Source organism: Eptesicus fuscus, chromosome 17 (assembly GCF_027574615.1).
Source record: "Eptesicus fuscus isolate TK198812 chromosome 17, DD_ASM_mEF_20220401, whole genome shotgun sequence".
In the NCBI taxonomy this organism is placed as follows: Eukaryota; Metazoa; Chordata; class Mammalia; order Chiroptera; family Vespertilionidae; genus Eptesicus; species Eptesicus fuscus.
This window is the reverse complement of record NC_072489.1, coordinates 41,707,023-41,721,061: the sequence shown is the minus strand read 5'-3', so window position 1 is coordinate 41,721,061 and position 14,039 is coordinate 41,707,023. Positions and strand designations below refer to the sequence as shown.

The 14,039-nt window shown below is 38.5% G+C and overlaps 1 protein-coding gene across 1 annotated transcript in view; it reads left to right on the top strand.

Annotated features, from left to right (window-relative positions):
* HPSE2 (heparanase 2 (inactive)) overlaps positions 1 to 14,039 on the top strand; it is a 538,739-nt gene that overhangs the window by 57,613 nt on the left and 467,087 nt on the right. Inside the window, exon 3 of the mRNA XM_008144163.3 lies at positions 6,416 to 6,577. Coding sequence (XP_008142385.1) covers positions 6,416 to 6,577 — 162 coding nt within the window. The remainder of the gene's footprint in view (positions 1 to 6,415; positions 6,578 to 14,039) is intronic.

Here is a 14,039-nt window from a genome sequence, read left to right as displayed (position 1 = left end):
ACATACCCCTCTTTTATTCTAGTTGTAGAGCATCTACTCAGCCAGCCCTATGGTGGTCTTGGATGGTGTCTGCTCTGCTCTCTTGTCGTAGTCTCAAAGTTGTTGTGGTAGGCAACAATCAGGCTTCCGCCCTATGCCTCCATCTTGGTCCTCCTTTGTATAGTTAAGTCTTGATTGTTGTTGGTGTCATTGGGGGGGCTCTCTTTGTCTATAAAGGAAGAGTTGCTGTGCAGGAGACACGTTTATGGGCCGGGTCTTGGTGCAGCAAAGCTTTGGCGCTCACTGAATATTCCCGTTGAATGTGTCCCTTATGCACGTGGTTGAAATCTGGTGTCATCTCCCACAGACCACTAGATGCCCTCGTTTCTGGGTCTCCAATGGGGTGTAGATCAGCTACTGCCTTAGGCACTCAGCAAGGATTACAGCAAAAACTGTAGTTTCTTCCTCCTGTCTGAGTGGCCCTGGAGCAGTCCGACTAGAACAGCAGATCATCTGGTCCGCTGCCAGAGGGCAGGCCACCCACATGCATAAGCCGTTGCTTGGGGCGCAGGTGTGCCTGCAAGACTTGCGGGGCAGGTCTTCAAAACATGCGGGGCGGGTCCCAGGGCGGGGCGGGGTCTCAGGGCGCCAACAGGCCATGGTGCTGCGAGCCTCGATGGCTGTGAGTCTGGTCCTTCTGCCTTCCATGTATCTAAGTCCCCTCGTTCCGCACTCCAGCGCAGCAAACACTGATTGCTGGGCGCACCTCTGCAAGAGTCCCGCCTCTCCCCGCAGGCATCTGGGTCTCCCGGGTTTCGCCAGAAGATGGGTTTCAGGGTGATGGAGAGCTAATCTCCCTTAGGTTTGGAACAAAAGCCCCTTTCCCCCGCCACCAGCCAGACCCACGCACCTCCACACCTCATCCCCTCCGATTTCGCTGGGTGCGAGGCAACAGAACAGCCTTTAACCTCCGCCGCCATCTTTTTCAAACTTCTCAATTTGTACTTCTTAATCCCTTCATTTCAGTCAACTCTACTGAAGTCTAGCGCCGCCGGGAGGTGCACGGAAAGGGTGCCCGGGCCTCCGTCCGGTGCGCGGTGCGCGCGTCCCGCGGAACCAGGCGCGCGAGGGCTGCGCGGCTGGGACGGGCGCTGGGCGGCCGCCGAGCTCCAGGCACCGCCATCACCGTGTTCCGGACGTCGCCGCCGCGGCGTCCCCCCAATTTATACTTTTTAATCCCTTGAATTCAGTCAACTCTACTGAAGTCTAGCGCCGCCGGGAGGTGCACGGAAAGGGCGCCCGGGCCTCCGTCCGGTGCGCGGTGCGCGCTGTGTCATCTTTTCACTTTTTAAATGATGTATCTGTTCGTATTCTATCTATTATATTGCCTCACATAATGTCAGAGAAAGCCTGTATTTGGCAGGCTTTGATGACTATATTAAAATCATTTTATTGTGCTTGTGTCATCTTGTCTTAGCTTGAATATTTCTAGGAATAGGAAACTCACTCCATCCTCAAGTCGCTCTTTTCCTTATATGACAGCTTCTGTTATCATAATTTTCTCATGTGGAACTGTAGAGTATGTTTTTTGGTTATTCCCATGATGTTTGACTTTTGAGATTTACATGGAGTAAGTCAGTTATCTCTTCTATATGAAAGCAAGTTTTCTTTGCCAAGCTTACCACTCTCAGTCTTTTATGTCTCTTTACAATAATAGTAGATGAAAAAATTGAGGCTTACAGAGGTTCTTTCACTGTCACTTCTGCAACTAATAAGTAAACACCAAATCAGATTTAAAAAAAAATCTTGATTGTTGAGATTATTGCAGATGTCCTCCTTATTCCCCCCGTAGCTCTCCTCCACCTGGTTCCCACCCCACCCCAGGCTCTCGCCACCCTATTGTCTGTGCCCATAGGTAATGCATACATGCATATAAGATTTTTGTCTAATCTCTTCCCCCACCCCTTACACCTCCTTCCCTCTGAGAATCATCAGTCTGTTCCATTTCCATGCCCCTGATTCTATTCCATTCACCAGTTTATTCTGTTCATCAGATTTTTTATTCATTTGATGTTTAGATTCAATTGTTGATAGATATGTATTTGTTGCCACTTTGTTGTTCATATTTTTTATCTTTACCTTTTTCTTCTTCTTCTTTTTAAAGAATACCCTTCAGCATTTCATATAATACTGGTTTGGTGGTGATGAACTCCTTTAGTTTTTTCTTGTCTGTGAAGCTCTTTATCTGACCTTCAATTCTAAATGATAACTTTGCTGGGTAGAGTAATCTTGGTTGTAGGTCCTTGCTATTCATCACTTTGAATATTTCTTGCCACTCTCTTCTGGCCTGCATAGTTTTTGTTGAGAAATCAGCTGACAGTTGTATGGGTACTCCCTTGTAGGTAACTAACTGCTTTTCTCTTTCTGCTTTTAAGATTCTCTTTGTCTTTTGCCCTTGGCATTTTAATTATGATGTGTCTTGGTTTGGTCCTCTTTGGGTTCCTCTTGTTTGGGGTTCTCTGTGCTTCCTAGACTTGTAAGTCTATGTCTTTCACCAGGTAGGGGAAGTTTTCTGTCATTATTTCTTCAAATAGGTTTTCAATATCTTGCTCTGTCTCTTCTTCTGGCACCCCCATAATTCAGATGTTGGTATGCTTGAAGTTGTCCCAAAGGTTCCTTACACCGTCTTCATATTTTTGGATTCTTTTTTCTTTTTGCTCTTTTGGTGTGTATTTTTTGCTTCCTCATATTTCAAATCGTTGATTTGATTCTTGGGATCCTCTAGTCTACTGTTGAATCCCTGTATATTATTCTTTATTTTAGTCAGTGTATGCTTAATTTCTGACTGGTCCTTTTCCATTTTTTTTTTTTTTTTTTACATTCGCACTAAGATCCTTGAAAGTCTCATTAAGTCCTTTGGAGGTTTCTAGAAGATTCTTGAGTAACCTTATACCTATGGGTTTATATTCTATATCCAGTAGTTTGCTTCTTCCATTTGTGACATGTTTCTTTGTCTCCACATTTTTGGCTGCTTCCTTGTGTTTGTTTCTATGTATTGGGTAGAGCTGCTATGTCTCCTTGAGTTGATAGAGTGGCCTTGTGTAGTAGGTGTCCTATAGGGCCCAGTGGCTCAGCCTCCCCAGTCACCTGAGGTGGACACTCTAGGTGCGCCCCTTTGTGGGATGTGTACATAGTTTTGTTGTAGTTGATCCTTGATTGCTTTTGGTGTCATGGGGAGGAATTGACCTCCTGACCAATTGGCTGTGGAGACCAGCTGCGACTACAGTGGGAGAGCTGCTGTGCAGGAGACACCCTTATGCAGCAGGTCTTGCTTCAGTGGGGCTTTGGTGCTCACTGAGTCTTCCCCTTGAGTGTGTCATTTATGGATGTGAAGGGTTGTAATCTGGTATGGTCTGGCACTGACCACTGGGTACACTGGCTCTTGGGTCTCCAGGGAGGTGCAAAGTCAGCCACTGCCTGGGGCCACCCAGCAGGAGCTACAGAGAGATCTGAAGATTTCTGCTCTTTGTATCAGGTTTAGAGGTGCCCAGATGAGGCCCAGCTGTAAAGCAAGGGAGGCTGGTGCTGGTGCTGGGTCTTGGGCCTTTTATTGATAGGTTTGGTACTCCCTGACCCAGCTGCAGCTAGTTTGACAGGTTTTTAGCCTGAGCAAGGACAGGCCATTCATATGCAAAAGCCGCTGCTCACATCTTGGATGGGGTGTAAATTGGTGGGGTGGGGTCTCAGGGAATCACCAAGGCTGAGCAAACAGAAATGGCTGCCAGTCAGCCCTTCAACTGGGGAGGTTCCAGCAGGGGAACAAATGATCCCTGTGAGCACCTCCATCTGGAAGAAAGCTGCCCCTAAGTTTCTGCTCGGATGCTAGACAGTCCAGTTTCTCGTATGTGTCTGGGTCCCCCAGAACTTCGCCTGGCACTGAGCTCAGAGGATGCAGGAGCTTGTAAGTGCAGTTCGTGGTGCTGGCCTTTTAAGAGGAGCAGCTGGGTCTCCAGCAGCCTGTGTTTCACTCAGCCCCAATCTGCACTGGTTTTTAAAGCCCGTAGTTCTTTCTGCCCATAGGGACTTCTTTTCCCAGCTCTGGGACCCTGGGCTGGGCATCTGGTGTGGGCCTGGGACTCCTTGCTCCTCCGGGCAGCCTCCGCAGAGACAATCTCTCTCCCAGTTAAAAAAGTGGCACACAGGGGTGCCGGACCAGCCTGTTCCGCACCTTCGCACCTCCTACCAGTCGCATTGTGCTTTCTTCTTTATTTCTCTAGTTGCAAGACTTCCATTCAGCCAGTTTTCCGGTGGTTCTGGATGATGGTTGTTCTGTATTTTAGTTGTAAATTTGATGTGGTTGTGGGAGGCCATGAGTACAGGCGTTTGCCTATGCCACCATCTTGGTTCTCCCTGCCAAATCAGAATTTAAACTAAAGTCTCCTTAACTCCAACTCTTCACTCTGCTGCCCTTGACTGGCATGGAATGCAGTTTGGCTATGTAATCTTTTGTATTCTGGGTGTTCTGGTTCCATTAATGTAGTCTAAGATTTAATTAATTTTTTTGGTGGCAATATTATATTTGGCAGTATATCACTGGCTTATGTTAAGCTTGTATTTAACTAAAATTTACAAATCTTAATAAGATCTTAAATAGCTGAACTTCTGTCTGGTATGGCCTTTCCATATTATCTTATGTAATTAATTTTCAGTATAAATGCAGGACTTTGTGTTCATGTCTTTACCTACATGTTGGGGATCTCATCCTAAATTTCTGGGTTGCCAAGATAATTTTGAATGTTGAGCCTATCATTTATGATGCTTACTCTTCCTTCAGATATATGACCATGTGCATTTTTGATAAGTATTCTCACTTTGTGTTTATCTAGTCTTTGATAATGTTGAACAGATTAAGTATAGATAAAAATCCATATGGAATATCTGTTTCCCCCCAAACATTGTCATAATGCACTTTTCTAAAGACTAGAAAGTATGTTTGGCCATGCCCATTATTTTATTTTCTTAGTATTATTAATATTAAGATAATATGGTCACTTTATTTCAAGGTTTTGGTTGAATGATGTTGAGCACTGCTTAAAGAACTAAATATTTCTACTGGTACCATCAACATGAGCATTCTTTTTTTTTTTTTTTCCAAAGCCATTGGTGTCAGCAGTGAGCAGTGGCAGAGCAGCTTTTTAATTTTTTTTTATTTTAGCATTTTCTCCTAAAAGTTTTTAGTTTGCTATGTAAAACTTGAAAGTTTGTAGAGTTGTCATCCAAATTGCTATTGATAATATAATTTGTTTCTATGGTAATCAGCTGAATTATATTTTAACTTATAAAAGTAAAACAAATAACTTTAGGTCATGAAAGCTTCCTGGTAATTGTGACACATTCTAGAAGAATGTTTATTTTTGAGGAAGGCTGTTTTCTGGAGAATACTTTTACTTTGAGTGTAAATCATACTGTATAAAAAGCAACCTATCACTAATGGGAAAATAACTGGGAGAGAGAAAGATCTGAAAAGTTATTCTAGCCCTGCTCTTGCTTTCTTTAGTGACTCACAAAATACTTCTAAATTGAAAGGACAATTACTGAGTCAGAATGTATCCAGAGGTATATGAAAAAAATATCAGGAGAAATTCTGAGTAGCTGACCCACAGAATGGCAGCTCTAGTTTGAACTGAGTAGGTTGTCTTGGAGGTAAACTTGAAAACAGGCCAAGAATCCTGAATACACATGCTGGAGCTATCACTTGGTCTATGGCATGAGATAGAGGAAATGACCTTCATAGTCACTAGTATTCAGACAAAGTTGTATTATTTTTTTCCCATGGAGAGTGCTAAAAGATGTTAAGAAAAGGCCCTAGGAGGTAAATAAGTACTAGAGGTGAGCTTAGAAGAGGAATGGAGGAGTGAGAATCTTAAGTGAGGTTAGAGAGAGATAAGAAACAAAAAAATCTTCCAAGAATTTGGAAATGACCAGAGAAACTTGCAGGATGTATCATGAAGTTGGAGACCCTCAGGTTTATTAATTTTGAATTTCTCAATTCTGATGAAAATACTGGTAGTTTATAAATTGTCATTTTGGGATAAAACAGGACTGTAATATGTGTATGGTTTTTGTTTTATTGGTTTGTTTATTTTTAAAAATATATTTTTATTGATTTCAGAGATGAAGGGAGAGGAAGATAGAAACATCGATGATGAGAGAGAATCATTGATTGGTTGCCTCCTGCACACCCTCTACTGGGGATCGAGCCCGCAACCCGGGCATGTACTCTTGACAGGAATCGAACCTGGAACCCTTTAGTCTGCAGGCCGACGCTCTATCCACTGAGCCAAGCCAGCCAGGGATGTTGGTTTATTTTTAATTTTAATTTTTTTGTTTTTCATTTGTGCTGCCTGCCCCCCCTCCCTTTTTTTTCTTTTTGTAGACATTGTTCGGAGTGATGTTGCCTTGGATAAACAGAAAGGCTGCAAGATTGCCCAGCACCCTGATGTTATGCTGGAGCTCCAACGGGAGAAGGCAGCTCAGATGCATCTGGTTCTTCTAAAGGAGCAATTCTCCAATACTTACAGTAATCTCATATTAACAGGTAAGGCTATTGGAGCCGGCTGGAATCTTAGAGCACTGTAGATTGATGGCCTCCATCAGTTAGTAACTTGATGCTTGGGAGACACTAAAGTGGGATCCAGATGAGCCCACATCTGTCTGTCTTTACTCACTATATCCCTTTTTAAATTGTGATGACTCTTGTCTTCCTATAAAAAACATTTCTTGTACTTGGCAGATGTATTTTGGCTTGAGGTTATGGGCGATTCAGCATGTGTGTTCTTAAAAGACAGAACCAATGAAAACCTAATGAAGCCTTATAAAAATATTACTTTTTAGATGTGTGCCAGTAGATTTGAGAGAATTACTAAATTTGGTGTCTAAGAAGCAGCTATTTTCCTTTTTCTGTGTATGTCCTTTCTATGAACCCAGTGAATATAAAGATGAAATGCAAAAGAGATAATGATGCACATGCAGAGCTGAGAATGTTCTGTTCGTGGTGGAGTTTGAAAATATCTGGGGAATTTGATTTTCTTTTTAAGAGCAAAGAGGCTATGAGACTGAGCGATACTCCCTTACATCCTTGGTTCTAGGGGGGAAGTGAATATGTGTGAAAGCTCAAAGGAGAAACAACTTTTTGCAGGGTTGCCTGCAAACTTTGCTGGTAAAGAGCAAGAGAATTGCACGTCTTTGTCAAACTTTGGAAAAGATTCTAATAGCAGGCCCTGCCCTGGTAGCTCAGTTGGTTAGAGTGTTGTCCCAATACACCAAGGTTGTTTGTTCATTTCCTAGTCAGGGCACAGACAAGAATCAAACCAATGAAAGCGTAAATAAATGAAACAACAAATTGATGTTTCTCTATCTCTCTTTCTAAAAAAAATCAATAATAAAAAGATTCTAATAGCATTCACTAATGTGAGAATCATGAAGGACTTGAGATGAACTATTAAGAGCAGCTCAAGTTACCTCCATTTTCTTGAGGGCATTCAAGGCAGATAGATCTGTATTATGTTTATTCAAATAAAATTTAACAAATCAAAAGTGTATTTTCCCTTGCTTATTAATATTAAAAAAATAAAAAGATAGGTTGGATTGTCTGACAGGCTATGAACATCTCACATTTATTTTTGTAAAGTCTAAGTTAGGAAAATTTTAACGTTTTTTACAGACTTCCTGGAATTTTATCAGGAATTGCCGAGTGGCAACCAAATTGTTTTGCTTTGTAAAAAGTACAAGTCTTTTTCAACTTACCATTTTGTACCTGGTGGAAAACTCAATAGTATGAGATAAAAGCCAGATTTAAATGTGGCTTTGGTGAGCAGAGAAGAGGATTATGGATTTCATAATATAGGCCCTGTTTTTTGCTCTTTGATAGGTCATTAAAGAAGGAAAACTTAAAAGTGATTTATAGCCAATGATGCATTTCCCTAAATTGGTTAGTGAAACTGTGTTTAGATGTTTGTGAAGAACATAGATTTCTCTAGATTTATTCAATCTACCTCAAATGTACAAATGTGCATGTATTTAATGTTTTCCAATTCTGTTATTGGAAATGAAATATTTTTATTCTATCCTTATTCTAATATTTTAAGCACATATTAGAGAGGTCAGACCCCATGTTCTTTTAATGTGGCATAGAGAGGGCTTAGGGTAATTCTAACCCTAAACTGTGGATCCAGAATGTGACTCAAAGGCATATTATCTTTGAACACACACAAGTGTTCTATTGAGTTCAGTGGAATCTTTTCTAATTCTCAGTAACATAATCCCTTTCGATGTTTATTCGCAGTTCAAACTGTTGGAATCAACATTGTCAACTTTTACCCTGACAACTTGCTTACTTTCCACTAAACAAACTTACCCTAGTGAAGAGCCTCTTTCCTGCTCTCACTTCTCCCAAGCTACTTCAAAGAGTCCTCAGGCATTTTCCACATTTTTCACCCAATGTCTGTGCAGAGGTGGTACCTTGCTACAGACAAGAGCATTTGGTGTGCCCTGGTATGTTTACATGAAAGTTTAAAAGGTTTTGGTTCCAGGTGTTGGGAAGAGATGGAGTCATTTCAATTTAGCACCAATGGTAAAACTATTTTAGTGTCCTTTAACTAAGTCTTTGATTTTACACAGCATGGTTTTCTAATTGTTATGAAGTTTAATCCTTGATTTCTTGTATAAATTTTGAGAACATGGTCTCCAGACAGCTAAACATAATATTTAAACATAACTAAACTAACTTTTGTAAATATTTCCCTTTTCAGTGATGAATGTATATTGGTAAGGAGGGTGAGGTTGAAGGGGCAAAGACCTCTCAGATGAAGTGACTTTCTTACCAACATGTTCAGAACACCTACTCTTGGAGCTCTGCTTGGTGATGTCCACTTACTTTGTGTAACTCTGACATAATGTTTGAGTATTTACGTGGGAACAGGATAAGGAAGCTGGGCCTCCAAAATCTCAGAAAGAGATAACTTTTTCATACCTCTGCCCTCCCCTCAATACCTCTCCCAGTTATTTAAAGAATTTCATGTATATAGGTAGCAGTGTATCATAATTGTTTCCTGGTAAGTTAATGGTATATTATTTATTTTTAAATTGAAGAACTAAGATCACAGTATAAGAAAAAAATTAATAAAGTGATTGAAATGTCACTATGGTTAAGAAATTAATGAAGTCATTGAAATGTCAGATAAAAGCTTGTTAAAAATATTAGTTGTTGCCCTCTGCATCACAAGCAAGCCCTCATTCTTAGATGTTTTGTCTTTATTTGATATGACTAATAGCATTGAGGTGAGAGGTATGCTTTCATATTCTTCATTTCAACTCATGATTTCCCTTAAGCAGACACCCCTCAGATGAGGGTAAATGATATTTTAGCTTTGATGATATTTTGACCATTTAATAAAAGGAAACAACTCTATAGTTCCAGTAACTATCCAGTTAATGGAAACTAATAATAATTCTTTAATGCATACATCTTATTGAAGTATTCCTCATTATATCATAATTTTAGAAAAGTAGATATTTTTACATGATACTAAACATGTCTTAATATTTTAATGTAAATTATTTACATGGTATTGGAAATAATGTTAGCCTCACCTAACATAGAGGGTTTGAAGTAAACTTTAAGGTTACAGGAAGGTGAAGGAGTACTTTCAATAGAACATCTGTGATAGAAATATTTTAAATGGTGATGAGTCATATACTACACTTATTACACTAACTCACCAACACCTGATTGTGTGCTCATCTTGTGCTTCTTGAGTCTGAGAGTGTTTAATGTCACTCTTTAAAGAAGAACAGGGATCATGTCTTTCATTTGTTTGTGCTCGCATGATTCTTTTTTTTTTTTTTTTTATCCTCACCAGAGGACATGCTCATTGATTTTAGAGAGAGAGGAAGGGGGAGGGAGGGAGAGAAACATTGATGTGAGAGAAGCATCAGTTGGTTGCCTCCTGTATGCACCCTGACCAGGATCAAAACTGCAGTATTTTGGTGTATGAGATGATGCTCCAACCAACTGAGCCACACCAGCCAGGGCTCTCATGATTTTTTTATTGTATGTGCATGCTCTCATGATTCTTAATCTACTAATAATGCTCTATAAATTTGTTTAAAATGTTCTGCTGTCTACATAATGGGTGAATTCACTTGACTCTTTTTAAGGGATAATTTTGACATCAATTAAATAGCTTTTATAGGTTTAGATTCAGTTATTTGTCTTTCCTCACCTCACCCCCCTTTTGAAGTGTAATTTGAACTTTTGTGGAGGATCCCTATACTATAATCAAATGAAAAACAGAAAATAAAAGTTGAAAAGTCAGCCTTTAAGGGCAATACATTTTCTAGGATTTTGTTTAGGACATAAACTCCTTGAAGGCAAGGAATAACTAGGCAGCCCAAACCATGGCCATTATAAATGGATGGCGTTACTCAAGATGCACATGGTACCCTGTTGTGGTCCAGTCTTCTAACTTCAACTAAGAAAAAGGGCCCAAATCAGTGGAGTGAAAACTGTTCTTTCAGTTCCCACAAACCATAATGCTCAAAGGACTATTTCCAGATCTTTTTTTTTTTTGTATTTCTAGATCTTTTAAATTATTTACATTATATTCTACAGTATTGAATAGAACATAATTTTATTTAATCATTTTCTTATTAAGGTCCATTAACTTTTATATATATTGACACTTTTATTTCTGTGGAGTACACATTTCAAAGTGGATGTCTGAATCAAAAGATAAGTATTTTTAAATTTTATAAATTCAGGTTTATTGAGGTATAATTTACATGCAGAAAAAACAATTTTTGACAAATGTATAGACTATATAGTCACATAACCATGACCGCCATCAAGATATACAAGATTCTGTCACTCTGAAAAGTTCTCTAAGGGTTCTGTAAAACATAGAAGGAACCCTTACCTTTTGCAACAGCATGGATGGACCTGGAGGTTATTATGCAAAGTGAAATAAGCCAGTCACAGAAAGATGAATACCATGTGATCTCACTTATGTATGGAATCTAATGAACAAAATAAACTGACAAACAGAATAGAAACAACGGCATGAATACATAGAACAGACTGACAGCTGTCAGAGGGGATAGGAGAGGGGGGACTGTATGAAAGAAGATGAAGGGATTAGGCAAAGGACATATATGCATAACCCATAGACACAGACAGCAATGTGGTGATGAAAAGAGGGAAGTGGGGGTGGGGGACTAGGTGGAGGTGGGTAAAGGCGGGGGCAGAAATGAAACAGGGTCACCAAGAAAAAGAAAAAGAAAAAGAAAAAAAGTTCTCTTACTTTCCTGTGCAGTTAATCTCCTTTTCCTACCTCCAGTCCTTTAGGTGTGTATGATCTGATCTCTGACCCTAAATGTAATATAAAAAAGTAGTTGTGTGTGTATGATTTCTTTCACTTAACTTATTTTTTTGAGATTCATTCATCTTGTTGCATATATCAGTCAGCATTTCATTCCTTTTCATCGCTGAGTAATATTTTATGTTATGAATATCTTATAATTTATTTATTCATATGTTGATGGACATTTGGTTTATTCCTAGTTTTAGTGATTATGAATAAACCCAGTGTAAATATTTGTTCTCAGATCTTTGTGTTGACATGGATTTTCATTTCTTTTGATTTTATGGTATCTTTTAACTTTATAAGAAACTATCAGACTATTTTCCAAAGTGACTGTACTATCTTACATCCCACCAACAGTATGTGAGGAGTTCTAGCTCCTCCACATTCTTGTCAACAATTAGTATCATCTGTCTTTTAAATTTTAGCTATTCTAGTGAATATGTAGTAGTATCTCATGGTTTTAATTTGCAGTTTATCTTTTGACTAATGATATTGAGCATCTCTCTTCGTGTGATTATTTGTCATCTATAGATCTTTGGTGAAGTGTCTGTTCAAGCCTTTTACCCATTTTAAAAATATTAATGAGTTGTTTTCTTGCTATTGATTTTTGAGAGTTTGTATATATTTTGGGCTATAAGTTCTCTATTAGATATGTGATTTGCAAATACTTTTTCCTCTGTGACTTTTAAAAAAAATTCTAACAGTTTCTTATGAAAAGCAGAAACAATTTTGATGAAGTCCAATCTATTATTTTTTTCTTTTATGATTTCCATTTCAATTTTAATGCATCTTGTCAGGTAATTTTCAGAAAAGTTTGTAGCAATTCCCATTCCCACTAGCAGTGTACAATAGCCGTTATTTCCTAGCATTCACATTAGCACTGGGTATTAGTGCTCTTTTTAATCTTTTTCAGTATGACAAGTGAGAACTATTATCTCATTGTAATTTTCTGGCTATAGCCAGAGTGACTATGTTTTCACATATTTGTTGGTGATTTGCATTTTCTGTTTTGTGAATTACCTACTCATATACTTTGCTTTAAAAACAACAACACTTGAGTGTTGATCTGTTTCTTATCAGTTTGTAAGTACTCTGTGAATTAGGAATGTTAATCCTTTGTCATGTGTATTGAAAAACATTTTCCTCCCTGGATATCATTTATTTTTTTTGGCTCTGTTTTTAATTAAGAGCTTTAATCTTTAACTATGACTGGAATTTATGTTTATATATAGTACCATGTAAGTATATAGCATTGTTTTCTTCCAAGTAACTAGCCAGCTTTGCATACACTGTTTTTAAAATAAAACATTCTTTTGTCACTAAATTGAAACATCATATATGTTATATATTATGCTCTCACATATCTTTACCTATTTCTAAACTCTATTTTCTGTAATTTTTCTAGTCTTTATTTCTGTGCCAATGCTATACTGATTTGAAATCTGGTAAGGCTTATTAACCACTTCCTCATTTTTCTTTCCAAGGTTCCCATGACTGTTCTCATATAATTACTTTTTGAAATGTATTTTTAATTTTCCCAGTTCAAGAAAATTCATTACTGAATTATAAGTGTAATTGCGATAATTTTATATCCTAATTTGAGAAGGATTGATATTTTCTTTTTCATAGTTAAATTTAATATCGGCAGATTTAAAAAAAAAATCTTTATTGTTGAGATTATTACAGATGTCCCTCCCCCCCCCCTCACCCCCGTCCCCCTTCCATCCGGTTCATGCACCACCCCAGGCCTTCACCACCCTACTGTCTGTCCATAGGTAATGCATATATGCATATAAGATCTTTGTTTAATCTCTTGCCATCCTTCACCCCCCTTCCCTCTGAGAATTGTCAGTCTGTTCCATTTCCATGCCTCTGATTCTATTTTATTCACCAGTTTATTCTGTTAATTATATTTTTTTATTCATTTATTTTTATTTTTAGATTCAATTGTTGATAGGTATATACTTGTTGCCATTTTATTTTTCATATTTTTTTTATCTTTTTCTTCTTTTTCCTCTTCTTAAAGAATACCCTTCAACATTTTATATAATACTAGTTTGGTGGTGATGAACTCCTTTACCTTTTTCTCATCTGTGAAGCTCTTTATCTGACCTTCAATTCTGAATGTTAGCTTTGCTGGGTAGAATAATCTTGGTTGAGGTTCTTAATATTCATCACTTTGAGTATTTCTTGCCACTCCCGTCTGGCCTGCATAGTTTCTGTTGAGAACTCAGCTGGCAGTTGTATGGGCATTCCCTTGTAGGTAACTAACTGCTTTTCTCTTTCTGTTTTTAAGATTCTCTTTGTCTTTTGCCCTTGGCATTTTAATTATGATGTATCTTTGTGTGTCCTCTTTGGGTTCCTCCTTTTTGGGGTTCTGTGTGTTTCCTGGACATGTAAGTCTATTTCTTTCACCAGGCAGGGGAAGTTTTCAGTCATTATTTATTCAAATAGGTTTTCAATATCTTGCTCTCTTTCTTCTTCTGACACCTTCATAATGCAAATGTTGGGATGCTTGATGTTGTCCCAGAGGCTCCATAAACTATCTTCATATTTTTGGATTCTTTTTTATTTTTGCTCTTCTGGTTGGGTGTTTTTTTGCTTTCTCATAATTTTTTGATCAAGCATTTTGATTCC